The sequence below is a fragment of the Myxocyprinus asiaticus genome, chromosome 29, assembly GCF_019703515.2.
Source record: "Myxocyprinus asiaticus isolate MX2 ecotype Aquarium Trade chromosome 29, UBuf_Myxa_2, whole genome shotgun sequence".
NCBI classification, from domain to species: Eukaryota; Metazoa; Chordata; class Actinopteri; order Cypriniformes; family Catostomidae; genus Myxocyprinus; species Myxocyprinus asiaticus.
Window position 1 is genome coordinate 38,533,368 of NC_059372.1, and position 16,221 is coordinate 38,549,588.

General features: G+C 38.7%; 1 protein-coding gene across 1 annotated transcript; it reads left to right on the plus strand.

The window, feature by feature from the left end:
• The first annotated feature begins 3,809 nt into the window (after window positions 1–3,809).
• LOC127419655 (myoD family inhibitor domain-containing protein 2-like) lies at window positions 3,810–12,196 on the plus strand. The gene is made up of 2 exons (XM_051661224.1): window positions 3,810–4,014; window positions 11,937–12,196. The coding sequence occupies exons 1-2, from the start codon at window positions 3,810–3,812 to the stop codon at window positions 12,194–12,196; spliced, it is 465 nt and encodes a 154-aa protein (XP_051517184.1).
• The last annotated feature ends 4,025 nt before the right edge of the window (window positions 12,197–16,221 follow it).

Here is a 16,221-nt window from a genome sequence, read left to right on the forward strand (position 1 = left end):
GTGATCAGACAGGTTAATTTAATATATAACTGCACAATAGAAATACATCCAGAAAAGCTTATTTTGGGTAAAATGCCATTGTCCTTAAGGAAAAAAAAAAACAAAAATCTGAACAAAGCATGTTTAGGGTAATCAGAATAGCAGCTTTGAAACAGATTACAAAAAAATGGCTTAGAACACCCACAATTTCAAAGATGGAGAGAAACGATTTCGGAAATATACCAAATGGAGAAAGTAACATTTAAAATTAATAATTAAAGTCTGGAATGTGAACATAAATGGGATGTGCTTAAAAATATTATGAATTAATTTAGATTGTTTCCTTTAGCTTCTTGATTTTTGAATAAAATTAGTCTCACCATTGACTATCACTCTCTGAAGACCAACAAACCTTTCTCCAGTTTAAGACGTGGCTGGTCGCGAAGGGGAGCATGTGGCTCCTCCGACTCACAGGATGGGGTTTGAGAGGCCCCTTGTGTTGCAGGGTTTGCTACCCACTGCTGGACGGTTTGGATGGCCGGGTCTTGCTCCTGCATGGCGATCAAATCTGCATCGCTAGGTCTCCATCCCAGGTACTGAGTCTGTGGGCAGGTCTGCGGTTCTTCTCGCCTTTCTTTTTGCTGCCGACGGGTGATTGCGTTTACCGCACATTTTTGGGTAATTGGAAACCACTTGTCTTGGAACTCCCGGGCTGTGCCCAGTTCTGCGCCTAGCTTGGCTAGGTGGTCGGCTTCATCATTACTGTTTTTGTCAGGACCGGAGGTTTGGGAATGACTTTTGACCTTTTTCCAGTACACTGTCATTTCCAAGTCAGTCACAAGTCAGTCGCAAACCAGAAAGAGTTCTGAGTGCTTGACTTCCTTGTTTCACACGTTCCTCATGCCATTCTCCTTCCATGTTGGAAAGTGAGAGATTAAACTATGACGAGCATAGTTTGAGTCAGAATAGATCGTCAGTTGCTCAACAGTCAACTTGGTGGCTTGCTGGAGTATAATGAGCACTGCTGCAATCTCCGCGTACTGGCTTGTCTTGCTGCCCAGTCAGTAGTTGTTTGGTTTCTTCGACGTTGTGGTTGAACCAAACAATACTGGCTCCTGCCCAAGTCTGACTTTCATGGCAGAATGAACAGCCATCCACGTAGAACCTTGGGAGGTCTGTGCAGGTATTCTCATCATAGTAATGATGATTTGATGGGAGCAGCAGAGTGGTGGTAAGTAAGGATTCTGGGCTCGGTTGCCCTTCGCAGTCACAGTGTTGGCATTCAGCCAGGCCCTGGCCCAAGACCATTTTATAACCATTTATTTCATCCAATAGGAGTTGAGTGTTCGATCCTTCAGTATTTCACACCTAGGTGTAAAGTGTGCAAGGCTTGATGGGATCTGTTGTCTGTTTGGACTCCCTTTGTTTGATTTTGGTGCCATTGTTGTGTTATCAGGCTTTAAGTGTTCCTCTATGCCTCAGTCAAGCTTTATGACTGTGTGTAGGCCTGCCTTTGTCTCCTATCTGAGCACATGAGGCCCAACACCCCTTTAAGCCAATCGGCTCGCATGGCGTAAGCTGATTGGTTCTCTGACTTGTATCGGGTAGCCAATCATCTTGCATCTCTCTTCTTGTGTTTTATTTAAATGGTTCAATTTTGCAGTTAAACTGGTTTCTCTGCAGAGCGCTGAGAGTTTTTATCTGAAATCCACCTCCACCCCACCTTCCACTTGCCTGGATCTGCTACACAGGGACTGTTTATATCTATTTGTGCAGCAGCATGTAACACATATGCTCAATGCAACATGTCTTGCGTTTTGTCTCATTGTGCAGCAGCAGCATGTCCACATGCTAACTCAGTATGTATGTGTTTTTCTAGCAGTAGCAAGTCTCCATACTTGCTCTGCAGCAGCATAGCAGATCTAGTCCGCCAAGACCAGTATCCTATCAACATGTCATACCCACATTCACATGCTAAATCTTTACGAGAGTTGGCATGACTGAACTGCAGTAACACTGAAAAAAAATATGTTAATATAGCAGAAAAGATTAAGTCCTTTCTACACTGAATATGTTAGTTTAAGCATGAACTTAAATTCAGTACTTGTTCTCAATTCAAACATGTAAAAATGAATGCTCAAGCTTATAAGTAAATATTATTTATGATTATTTATCTTTACAATGCATAATCATCATCCTAAAGTATAAAACCTTGTCATATTTATTTGCTAATTTGAGTAAATTGCACAGGTAAATGAAATAAGTAAATTGTACTTTTCTTAGCTGGTGTTCCCAGAATGCATCTGTCTTGAATAATTTAATAACACAAAAAGTTGTTTACACTCTATGCGTCACTCTATGTCAATTTTGTTGTTACGTTTAGGAAATTCTTGTTTTGTGCAGCCTGAAGTTCATTTTCTACTCAAAATTACCTGTTCATGATCACATAAAGAAAAAACTGTTGATTGCTATTGTCATCATGTTTTGTGCACCAAGAGTTGAGATCTTGTTTCTATCGCCATTAAAGTAAGGTGACGTTGTTTAATAGACTACATACTGTACAATAGCATGCATTTGGCTACCTTGAGGAAGGCTCTGTGTGTCATGAGGTACAGTACATGACTAAATATGTTAAAAAAGCATTGAAATATTAGTATACTTTTAAAAGCATGGCTTCTATAAGCTACATTGCTTAAGTAAAATATTCAAACAAAGAGTGCGTAAAATTTACTTGAAACAGAGTATTACAAAGTAAACTTTACTTGAGAAATTCTAATTAAAGCTTCAAAGAATTGTGTGTAGCCTTTAATTAAAAATATGGTCTGTTAAATTTGCTAGCAATTTCTGCTTGGAAATTGTTTCCTATGTTTTTTTTAAAAGGAGCACTCAGTAACTTTTGTCTTTGTGTCATCTTGGACTTACACTGACAGTGGCTTGGATGCAGCATCATTAAAAATCAATAGTTTTCAGTTTCAGATGTTGTAGAAATGTAGTATTCACAGTCAGCCATGATTACTTTAATCATTGAGTGAAAATGTCAAATAACAAGATGGTTACTGAGATTAAGCAAGTGGTATTTGGCTGGTCATGTGATTCAAACATGGCAGCCTCCATGTGTGGACCCTCTCCATGTAGAATAAAACAGCTTTTATAAGGTTACTGATATGACTGGACTTTTGTGAGGGAACGCAAACCCCCATCCTTTAAGGGCCTCTGTCATTATCTGTGGAAAATAAGGAGTTAAAGCTAGAGGTAAGGATGCATACGAAATAAAAAAACTTCCCCCACTTAAGGTCTTGTTCAAGTCAAGAACCGCCCCTGAAATTATGCAGCAACAGAAACCCTCATTATATCCATTTCACTGACTAAACTGCTATCTCACTGGAATCTCTCCAGGGTCTTATTATTTTCTCATATTACATGTGGATGCTGTCTTTAATAATTGATTTTGCACAGGTTATTCATGCGAGCCTAAAGATACACCATTCATAACACTATAATTTCACATACTCTAATGCATCACTGTGGTTGCACTTTATGCTTTGCAGATGCTTCTGCATTGAAAATTTGATCTTGTTTTGGGAATAATCTGGACACTACAGCCAAACTACTGGTTGACACTAACACGTGAAGCTCGGATAAGACTAAAGTATTTAGCTCATTTTTCTTAGGGATAATAGTCTCAGGAGACAAGGTATAGTTGCCTGTTTTTCCACAAAATGTTCTGCAGAGCATCCCTGTTTCAGAACATCCTGCTTGGTAGAGGATAATATTTGTTCTCATTTCAAATGCATGCTTAGGTTTACATTGCCGTTGTTCCTGGATACAGAATGAGTAAAGTTGTGGTTAGTGAAGTGAGAAGGCTGAGCACCATCTCGGAGAAAGATGTGGACCCCGGAGCCGAGTCGGTCTCTTCAGTGTCCGCAGGGAACATTGAACGGGCAGGATCCAATGCGTCTCTCTGCTCGCATGAGAAGCCAAGCGTGGAGAGCAGCACCTTCACCTCCTTTGAGTCCCATCAGCCTGACACTGCAGGTACAACTTCATTAATCTTGTATTTAAGCTTTGTTAGTGTATCATGCCAGTGTCTTGTTAGGAAATCTGTTAGCCCAAACTATTAACCATATTCTGCATAATAATGATGTATCATGTGTTAAAACAACTGTGGCTTAATTGTTGGTTAATATGTAGCTTAATATGATTTGTAAGACTTTTCTTGAGACTTTAAATAAACATTTAATGTGACAGTTAATTCAACAGTTCATTTATAGCAAAAATATCTTATAGCATGTTCAGCAAATTGCAAATCCCAATAAATAAACTAATAATATCAGTAATATACCAGTATATTATACCAATATTATGAAAGGGGAGATGGGCTTGTTTTCACATGACTGTCACATATTTCACTAACTAAAATGTTTTGAGTCAAAAGTCCAATTACACAAATGTGTATTTTCTCTAGCAGAGGATGTTGGTTTCAAACACCTAAGAATATTTTTCGTGAATTCTATTCTCCCAACTAAAATTCCAGTACCACCATATTTTTTATTAGCTTTTGGGTAAACAAGCAAACACAATAAAAACTCGCTGGCACATTCAGGCAAGTGCCAACTCTATATTTAAGAGAGGTTTTAACAGAAAGGTTGAACTATGTTTTCAGGACAAGCGTGTTTTTTTATGTCAGGGCAGTTGTTATATTTTTATTGGGGCAAGTTGTCACCAGTGTTTAAAATTTCATATATTTATAGAATTTATTAATTGCAATATTTGTTGGCCAAAATAATGGTTTGATTTTTTTTTTTAATTACTGTTTCCATTTTTTCTTTTTCAAGAATTATTTTGTGCTTCATAAATGTTTCACTTTTTAAATTTAGCTGAAAAAGCCTATAATATATATATTAAGATCTTTCACACGACTAACTTACTTTTCTCAGCTGTTTTTGCAAGTTCATTTAACCAACAGTATTGGGTAGATTACTCCTGAAATGTAATCTGGTACTGATTACAAATTACACAACTCAAATTGTAATCAGTAACATAATATTTCAGATTAAACTCTTTTTAGGTAATCTAATCTGATTACTTTAATATTAGTTTTGAATGACTTATTGCATGTTTTGATGCAAATCTAAACATTAACTCTCTTTTCATTAAACTTTAGCAAACAGAAAGTCAAACAGAAATTCGCCATTTGTCAGTCGCTTAGTAAAACAAAGGTGCCTAAAGGGTCATGAAAAACTAACAATCTGGCTACGTCCACATTAATCCAGATACATTTGAAAATGGCGTTTTCGTTTTCGATTCGCTCTCCATCCACTCTGGCATTTTCAAGCATTTTCCAAAAGTTGCTCATCCTCACTGAAATGTATAAAAACTCTTAAATCCCCTTACTGTGCATGCGAAAAATCGCTGTTCCGTGTACGTTTTAAAATGCATTTGTCCTTGTGTTCCGTCGCCGGACAGCAATTCCAAGTAAACTTCCCATCACCTTTGAAGGAAAGCAATGTGAAGGTTGTACAAAGTAACATTTTTCTTTAACAACACTATCAAATTGAATAGCAGGTACAACAATGCCACTACAACATGGCCCGTGATCTTGATTGTTTTGGGTTGAATGGATCACATGACTGTGTCACATGACAACAAATAGGTCATCGTTTTTAGATATATCCATTTTCCATGTCCACACTACAGTGCGAATACAGTGTTTTCAAATGTATTTACTTGGGAGAGAGTTTTCAAAAAGCTCAGTTTTCGCTGTTAAAAACCACTGTCTCAGTGTGGACAGAAGACCAAAACGTAGAGAAAAAGATCCATTTTCAAACAAAAATGTATTAAGCCCAAAGTATGCTTCGCTCAGACGCAAATGCTGAGTGTCCGCGTACAGGACGTGTGACGCAAATCTCATCATCAGCAGAGTGCATGAACACTGAACACGCAAAGCTCGATTTTTCTAACCGCGCGCCTTTGAATGCGCAGAATGCACTGGAGATATTTGTACTAATTTGTGGGTCCACAAGTAGGCAAAACTTACATTTGAGCCATTGCTATCACAAAGAAGAACTAGAAAAAATTGTAATCGCTGCTAAACATCAGGAGATGAAGGTAAAAACAACAACAGTGGATGTTTTAGTCAAGAGAACGTGTGTGAGGAGGTCTGGAGATACCTGCATTTGTATAACTCGAGTCTGAAGGACTATAAAGTCAAACTCCTAAAGAGAAAGTCCAGCGCCAACCACCTGTGTATGCGCGCACAGTATAATATGGAATATAATTTGACCGGCTCACGTTCGACTGTACGCAGATGCTTTGCATTCGCATCAGAATGGAAGTATACCTAGGGCTTTTCACATTAGAGTTAACGCTGCGCCAGAGAATGCTGTGGATACATTGATTTCAAAGGGAATGGTGCATCAGAAGGACTGACAGGGAAAATGCAAGGGTTTCCGATAGTGAAGCTCCATCATGCGACCAAAAGTTGAGAACATTTCAACTTTTGCTGCAACGCACTCTGGTGCAGGCATCCGTTGACTGATGAGAATCTCGGAGAGATGGAACTAGCTGCGCTGTGAAACTGAAAAATATGGCGGACAAGCTCAAACATGCGGTGTATTAATTCCCTGTCCTCTATTATCTTTCTCTGTCAGGCTAAAAAGATAGTAATTGTGGAGAGAGAACCTGGAGAAGAGTTTCAATGTTTACTGGGATATTTTCAAAAAGATATATTTGAAATAGCCATCTCTATCCATGACTGCCTCATATCTCTGTGGTGCACGCCTTTTAAACGGACCTTTCACAGTTCCATGCGTCAAACACTCTGTCTGAGCTTTCCCTAGTGTGTAAACGGCCTTAGTGTGTATGTGGTCTCTGCAACACAAGATGGAAGACAAAGAGAACATGCATGTATTTTTAATTTTAAAAGAATTGTTGTTATTTAGGAAATTAGGAATAGGGATTTGACTCTTTTTTTTTTATTTTTTTTTTTTTATCAAGCTTTGAAACCTGTAATGAGTGAATGTCTATATATATATATATATATCATGCAGAGATAATTATTTATGAGAAGGTGTAGCCATAACCTATGACAGGTGCTTTTTCTGCCATCATTAAGCATGGAACGAAGTGCATTTGTGTGGTGCAAAAGTTTGAACAGTAGCATATCTGTTGTATTGTCATTTAAAACCTAACAAATTTTTAACTGTGAACTATTTTTTTAATTAAATTAATTTAATATACTGTATAGAGAGAGATTAAATAGATGCAAAACTATGGTTTAGTAAGACTTACAAAATCTGTTGTCGTTTTAAGTATTTTAATTTTAATTTCTGTTTTAACACCCAGGTATCACACGCTCTCTCAGTGCTGTCTCAGACACACTTGTAAACATGTTAATTTGATGTTCTTTCAGCTCTCATAAAAAGAGTGAAGTGCACTTTTATGAGCACTTACATCAAAACGCTTGAAAGACATTCCCTGAGTGACAGCATGCATAAAAGCCTCATGCATTATAGATAATCATGGACATGTTATTGGAGATATATTAAAAAATATATATTCTCTCACTGTTCTATGCTCATCCGGTAGTGAAACTATATTTGGGCCGCTTTGTTTCCCCAACTATTAGGTTAATTCACCAGGGGAATACAAATATTGTGTTAATGGCTTCCGATGCCCTATTATGTGCTCCATTTCTGCTCATAACTCTGAAACAACCCTGCAAACAGGTGTAATATAACTAGATAATTACATTTTGTGAAGAAAATGTGAGTGCTGCTTACCCATGCAAAACTCACAATGCCACCACAATGCTAAGGGTGTTCTGCGTGGTTACTAAGGTTTTCTAGTTGGTTGCTAGGGTTTTGTGGGTTCTATAATCCTAAAAATGAGCAATAGAAATAGTGATGATTTCCTTACTAAACCACTAATTAATTTCTATACAGAATTTTAGCACATGGAATCTCTAAAGTGGCCGCACATTAGTCATAGATTATCATAATTCTGAGGTGTGGTGGACTTGTGCCAATGAAAGGCTGAAGCATTTGTGGTGTGGGCATTTCCAACTATTCACCTACTCCTCTATTTCTCTCTGTGGGATGTTCAGTGTAAATAGTGCAGTTAAGAACAGTTTATGACCTGCACTTAAAAATGTATTTGTTATGTGAGAAAAAGTGTTCAGATAATGAAAAGTGAGTGGTGTGCACTGTTCATCATCTGAAAGTTTCCACTATTAAAGCAGCCACAAACAAAAAGTAACATGGCATTACAATGGAGCATGATGTAAATATTATGGTACTTAATGGTTTTAGCTTTAGCATGTGATAACATCACTCTGATGTCTTTGTTTTTAGTTAACCAAAAAGTTATAGTAGTTATTCAGTCAAATAAATGATGAGTGTTTGCTAAGGCAAGCATCACAATTCCTATTGTCACTATGATTTTATTTATATTTAGGGCTAGCAATTTAAACCAAACACTGACCATTTTAAAGTTCAGCATGTAACACCCTTCACCGTTTGTGCCTAAAATTACAAACATGAAATGTAACAGGTAAGGATAGACAAGGAGGAGGCAGAAACCAGCAGAACAGTCAACATAAACCACACACACACACACACACACACACACACACACACACACACACACGCATGTTGGTGCAGCTATCATTATGAGGACTCTCCATAGACATAATGATTTTTATACTGTATGAGCTGTATGAGATTCTATCCCCTAACCCTACCCCTAAACCTAACCCTCACAGAAAACTTTCTACATTTTTACATTTTCAATAAAACATTGTTTAGTATGTTTTTTAAGTGATTTGAATTATGGGGACACTAGAAATGTCCTCATAAACCACATTTATAGCATAATACCCTTGTAATTACCAGTTTGTAACCTAAAAGAAAGTCCTAGTATACCACCTAAACCTGTCCACACACGCGCACACAGCGGTCGCATGTGTCTCTCTCTCTCTCTCGATCTGGCATCTCCGGCTCCCCTTTATCTCTCTCTCCTGCTGATTAATTGACTTAGCGTGCACCCTCACGGCCCGGCCACGCCCTCCTCCTCGTCACAATAAATGATACCTCAAATTGTGTGACTTGTTAAAACAAGGTGTGTTATTAATTTTGAACAAATTTTTGACTGCTGGACGATAAAACAAGCAAGAAAAAGCTCAAAGGAATAGTTCACCAAAAATTTAAATTATCTAATTATTCGCTTATCTTGATGCCATCCCAGATGTGTATGACTGTCTTTCTTCAGCAGAACACAAATGAAGATTTTTAGAAGAAGAGAGAGCTCTGTCAGGTCCTTATAATGAAAGTACACAGGTGCCAGCACTTTGACAGTCCAAAAGTCATATTTAGGCAGCATAAAAGTAATCCACACGACTCCAGTCGATCAATGAATGTCTTCTGAAGCGAATTGATAGGTTTATGTAAGAAACAAGTCGATAATTAAAATGTTTTTCACTTTAAATTGGTGCTTCCATCCAGGGCTCTGATGCTGTTTGAAATGGCCAAACTCTCGTGTGACGTTTGTTCTTCTGTTGTAGATAAGCACCACTTTGGAATTCTCACGTGAACTCGCCGACGCGCTTACATCACGCTTCGCGTCAGCTGCTGGCAGGAATTGCTTTAAAAAAAAAATAATAATGTTTTAATTATCGATTTGCTTCAAAAGACAATCATTGATCGACTGGAGTCATATGGATTTTGTTGCTGCTTAAATATGACGTTTGGACCGTCAAAATGCTGGCACCCGTGTTCTTCTATTATAAGGAACTGACAGAGCTCTATCTTCTTCAAAATATCTTCATTTGTATTCTACTGAAGAATGACAGACATACACATCTGGGATGGCATCAGGGTAAGTGAATAATGAGAGAATGTTCATTTTTGAGTGAACTATTCTATTAAGACATTCACAACAAGTTTCATCTTTACACTTAGCTCAGAGCTAGAAAAAAAAGTTGAAACAGCTGACAAGTGGTGTGATACAGTTTGAGAACATTTAAACACCCCCAGGAGGAGCATTTTAGTAAGGCTTAATGTAATATGCACGCTGTCTCATCAACAGACTACTTGTAAAACTTTAACCAATGTGACATGAGTCAAAAAAGTCAATCTAAAGTAAAAAAAATCAAGAGTTCTGGCAAACTAGCCGCAAACTTGCCACAAATTTGCCACTCATTATTTTCACATCAAATGAGCTTGTGATTTGCCGCAAATGTTTGCCAGAAGTTTTCAACTCTTCACCGGTAGTGGTGAACCTGTAGCACACCTTTTGCAACAATGAACAATTTGCCGTAAGTTTGAGACAAAGCTCATTTGCATGTGAAAATAATCAGTGGTGAATTTTGTGCAAGATATATGCAGAAGATAAATGTGTAATTTGTTATGTTTACATTCTGCATTTATGGTGCTGATAATGCTAATGCTAACATGCTACTGTACTTGACCATAATATGCACCACTTACCCTCTGTTATTTTATTTTATTATTTATTTTGTGAAAGGACTCCTTGTAAGATTGTGAAAAAGTTTTTTTTTTTTATTCTTGTTTTTTAAAGACATTACTTACAAAAAATAAATTAGAGGCATATCAGTGAGACTCACTTTGGGGAGAAATGTGAATGGCTTACAGGCTCCAGATAAAGGCACATAATGTAGCAGCATATCAAACATCAGGGTGAATGGGCACTTAAAAGCTCTTCCAGAAACTGAGAGTTCAAGGCAGTTCATGGCAGTTTCAACACTACCCTTACAAAAAATCTAAACTAGCCGCAAACTTGCAGCAAATTTGCCGTTCGTTATTTTCACATGCAAATGAGCTTTTGATTCGCTGCAAACTTCTGGCAAATATTTGCATCAAATCACAAGCTCATTTGCAAGTGAAAATAATGAGTGGCAAATTTGTGGCAAGTCTGTGGCTAGTTTGCCAGGAGTAGATTTTTTGTAAGGGAGCATTTGAGTAGATTTGATTCTTATTGTAGACTAATCTAAAAAGACAAATTACACTGTCTTGATAAAGGTTTCCATATGAGAGGTTGTAGAAATTCTGCACTCCCGTGAGTTCATGTTGTTATCTGGAAAAATACAGTATGTAGTTGTAGGTGGAGCACTGGGTCACCCACCGATCACATCATACATTTTTGGACCAGTGGCAGTAAGAAGGTTTTAACAGCGAGTACTTAGTCTTCCTGAAATTTGTGCTGACAGACTGCTTCAAACCACAGCAAAGTATTTACGTTTTAATCCATTCTTTCTTTGATTTTGCTAGAAGTAAAGTGGCACCTTTAGGAGGGACCTGAGCCCCATCTAGGGACAGAATACAGACTTGGGGTTTGGCTTTTTTGACCTGGGATGATAAGTTCCCACCACAACACTGTAGCAACCACCCAGAACACCCTAGCAGGCACATAGCAACACAATAAAAACCACTTAGTAACTGCATAGACCTGATTAACGGTAGCTCCAATTTTTTTTTTTGCCGGATATGAAAACGAGGCTTTGAGGGATAGACTGACTGTCTCTTCAGTGGCATGCACTGTATAAAGCTCCTAGATCACATCTAATTTTCCACAACCCGTTTTTTTTTTTTTTTTTTTTTTTTTTTTTACTATAAAATTTTGGGAATACGTTTTTTTTTTTTTTTCAATGTTTCGTCAGCACAGCGATCCAAAACACTTTTCCTCACATTCTCGTTTCCATTCCCGTCAAAAGCTACTGTGAATAAGGTCCATAGCAGTACCCAAGCCACCACCCAGAACACTGTAGCGTCATGGAGGCAAGTTTTGCACGCTCAATAACAATAAAAATTTGGTTTGTTAATACAATGTCTCTAAAATATTTATTGTATGCTGTTTGGATGTTTTAAGCTGTCTCAAATTCTTTTTGTCCACAAATTGTCTCCTGTTATGCTGAATTTGTTCATTTCATTCTCTCTATCTAGACGACTGTGCCACTATCCTGCTGGCATGTCTCTACTGCCGGTTCTATGAGGTCATCGCCATGTTGCCTGATACTTGTGAGAGGGTGCTTATCCATTGCTTCCCCTCTTATAAGTATTTTAGTGCAACCAGTGAGCAGTCGAAAGGAAAAGACTTCTGCAGCTGCAACATGGACTTTGACTGTGGACTCATGAGCTCTTGTCAGGAGACCAGTGAGTTACTGGAGCTGGCTATGGAGATATCAGAGGTCTGCTACCGCTAACTGCCCTGTGAACTGTCTGGAGATTGCAGGTTGCGATTCAGGATGGAGATGTAGATTCTCCATTGATTCCTCAAACACAGATCGAGTCTTTTTCTGGAGAAGCTGAAGTGTGTAAATTCTGCACCACTAGCGGCATCAAACAGAATTGCAAAACTGTTTTCAGGAATAAGGACAGGTTTCTCAAACACTCCCTTATCTTCCATTATTCATCAAACAGATATTCCCACCCAATCTCATGACATTGGTCTAGAAAATGTTATTAACAAACAGAGTCCATCACCATCCATTTTTGATAGCTTTACAGACCACATATGGTTTTCTTATCGTTGTCTATGCATGTTAAGCTGGGATAGAAGAAAGTATTCTACCACTGAAAAAGTTACACACTTCACCTCTTAATCACATTCATTATAAGGGAACCAGCAGAGATACTACAGGTGGAAACATGTAAGACTGAGTTTATCAAATGTTACAGTGCAAATCGAACAAACAAGAAGAAATGTAAACCTTTATTGGTGAATGGACTGAGAAAGCATTGGATTTAATGAGGTATTTACTCCAGTCTATGAAGATCTACGCATCAAAAGCATGTAAAGAAAATGGTTAATTTGCATGTCTACACATGTTCAGCAGCAGATAACATGTTAATACTGTAATAAAAGCATTCCTATATTAGTTTAAAACATATTATCAGTTATTTGTTTAATCTGTAAAATGGATAATCAAAATTATAATGTTCAGGTAGATTTATAAACAAATTATTTGTTAAAAGTTAGAAAATAAGCATATGGCGCCCTCTGGAGGACAGCTGTGTTAGCATTTCATAAAAACATTCTTCCATTTTCTATACCCGCTTCTACCTTGTAGGGTTGCAGAATTGCTGGAGCCTGTCCCAACTACCTTGGGCCTTAAGCAGGGACAAACCCTGAAGTGGTGGCCCACTTCATAGGTAAATGTCAAATGTTATGGGTCCAGTAGTCCATTAGATTGCCCATGGGCCACATACTGACCACATTCACTGACCGTGACACACATTGCACATGAAACTGGCAAGAGAAATGAAGCTGTTATCTGGCTGCTACAATGAGCACTGCTGAGGAAGAGCTAATCACTGGATATGCCAAAGTTTGCTGCATTTGTGAAAATACATTTGGAATATAATTGATGCACTTAGTAGCAAGAAAGTATCCACAAGCAGAACTGTTTCCCACTTTTGTTTGTTTGTTTGTTTGTTTGTTTGTTTGTTTGTTGATTTATTTTGTGACACAATCCAGCCCAATTTCATTATTATATAGCAATTATTATCCCCCTAATGAAAAAGTTCATTTCTGACCCTGGTCGACATGTTCTCATGCTTTTACAATTTCACCAAGGAAGTAAGCGGGTCAGTAGATATCTCTCCTAGTAGATATCTCTCCTGTCACACCTGCAATATTAGAACACTAAATGCACTGAAATAGCAGTTCTGCTCCTATTTCTCGGAGGACTACAGTTCCTTTTTGTGGGTTCGAGATCCATTCATTTGCACAGACAAAGACCTTACTTTTGAAATGGAAGAACAAGTTGTCGAATCAGTGAGTGACATCCTGTTAAAACATCTGTTTGGCACTTGCTCCCCATGGGCGAGTATCCTCAGCCGTGTGACACAACTATAAAATTGCTTCTGCTTTTCACCCTGTCACATATTTTATTATAGCAGGGTTTTGAAAGTTGACATCTGTATTTTATGTTGAGCTTCTCTGGGGGCCTGACTTAATTTTGAGAACCCCTGTATTACTGTATACAAAGAATAAATTACATGATTGTAATACACACCAGCTGCTGTTACTCTGCTGGCGCACTGGGACACATCATTAGGGTTGCCACCCGTCCTGTAAAATGGATCATCCTGTATTTAAAGATGAAATGATGCATCCCGTATTGACTCAAAATGGGATGTGATTTGTCCTGTATTTAAGTTGCTCAGATGGCCTCACGGTGAAATCGTTCCAGATCGCTAATTTAACATTGATATAAGTTGAAAATGTTGCCTACGATGGGTAAGGGACCGTCTGAAAAGTCCACACATTGTGCTAAAACTGTTGATTTTTTTCTATATAAATGTTCAATAAGATGTACAAAATTACACAGATTGAACAATGTATGAAGACAAGACTTTCCTTCACACCTGACCAGTCCCCCAGCCCATGCCACTGAAAAACACCCCCACAGCATGATGCTACCACCACCATGCTTCACTGTTGGGATGGTATTGCGCAGGTGATGAGCAATGCCTGGTGTCCTCCTGACATGACGCTTGGAATTGAGGCCAAACAGTTCAATCTTCATTTCATCAGACCAGAGTATCTTGTTTCTCATAGTCTGAGAGTCCTTTAGGTGCTTTTTTGCAAGTCTTGAACTGAGGAGAGGCTTCCATCTGGCCACTCTGCCATAAAGCCCAGATCGGTGGAGTGTTGCAGTGATGGTTGTGCTTATGCAAGTTTCTCCCATCTCCACACATGATCTCTGGAGCTTAACCAGAGTGACCATCGGGTTCTTGGTCGCCCCTCTCACCAAGGCCCTTCTCCCCCGGCTGCTCAGTTTGACCGGGCGGCCAGTTCTAGGAAGAGTCCCTGCTGTTCCAAACTTCTTCCATTTAAGAATTATGGAGGCCACTGTGCTCTTGGGAACCTTCAATGCAGCCGAAATTTTTTTGTAGCCTTCTCCAGATCTGTGCCTCGACACAGTCCTGTCTCTGAGCTCTGCAAGCAGTTCCTTTGACCTCATGGCTTGGTTTTTGCTCTGATATGCATTTTCAGCTGTGAGACCTTATATAGACAGGTGTGTGTCTAGGTGGTAAAAAGGTGTAAATATTATTATGAGTATTTGGTGTGTTTTTAGGGTCATGCAGGTTGTTTTGGACGGTCAGGAAGGTGGCGATAGCATAATCATGGAAGTGAGCTCTTTTTTTATTTGCATTTTATTTGCATATAGTGTGGAAATTGAAGATCAGATTTATTTCCGTTTGGCGGAGACACATTGATGTGGCCAAGTGTAAATGGAATGTGCCTATTCAGTTGGATAGAAACTGAATAAAATCAGTAAAAACTGTAAATAAAAAAGAAAACATTTACGTAAATATTTCACTGTCTATGCAAACATAAATGTACAGTACTGTGCAAAAGTTTTAGGGACTTGTGAAAACTGTTTCATAGTATGGATGTCTTCAAAACTAATGCCATAAATAGTTTTCATATATCATTTAATGTCATACAAGGTGCAGTAAGCATAAAACAAGCTAAATCAATATTTGGTGTGAACACCTTTGCCTTCAAAACAGCACCAATTATCAAAGGTACATCTGGACACAGTTTTTCATGGTTGTTGGCAGATAGGATGTTCCAAGCATCTTGGAGAATTTGCCACAGTTCTTCTATCTATTTAGGATGTCTCTGTTTCTTCCATCACTTCATGTAATCCCAGACTGACTCGATGTTCAGTGGGGGGCTCTGTTGGGGTCATGCCATCTGTTGCAGGGTTCCCTGTTCTTCTTTTCTGTTCTATTATATTTGTAAAAAGGAATGTTTAGGAGTCTAAAATGTATATTTCCTATTGACACACTAAAGCTGAAGATATAAATAACCATCTTCTCCTCAATTTGGAATGCCCAATTCCCAGTGCACTCTAAGTCCTCATGGTGGCATAGTGACTTGCCTCAATCCGGGTGGCGGAGGACAAATCTCAGTTGCCTCTGCATCTGAGACGTCAACCCGCACATCTTATCACATGGCTTGTTGTGCGTGTTACCGTAGGGACATAGCGTATGCGGAGGCTTCACGCCATCTACCGCGGCATCCACGCACAACTCACCACATGCCCCACTGAGAGTGAACCACATTATAGCGACCACAAGGAGGTTACCGCATGTGACTCTACCCTCCCTAGCAATCAGGCCAATTTGGTTGAATTCGAACTTACGAACTCCAGGGGTGGTTGTCAGTGTCTTTGCTCACTGAGCTACCCAGGCCCCTATAAATAAACATATT

Excerpts from the sequence above, each read along its gene's own strand:
- LOC127419655 (XM_051661224.1), top strand. The coding sequence starts at position 3,810 with ATGAGTAAAGTTGTGGTTAGTGAAGTGAGAAGGCTGAGCACCATCTCG. Across the intron at positions 4,015-11,936 it reads CCATCAGCCTGACACTGCAG|ACGACTGTGCCACTATCCTG; the intron begins GTACAACTTCAT and ends CTCTCTATCTAG.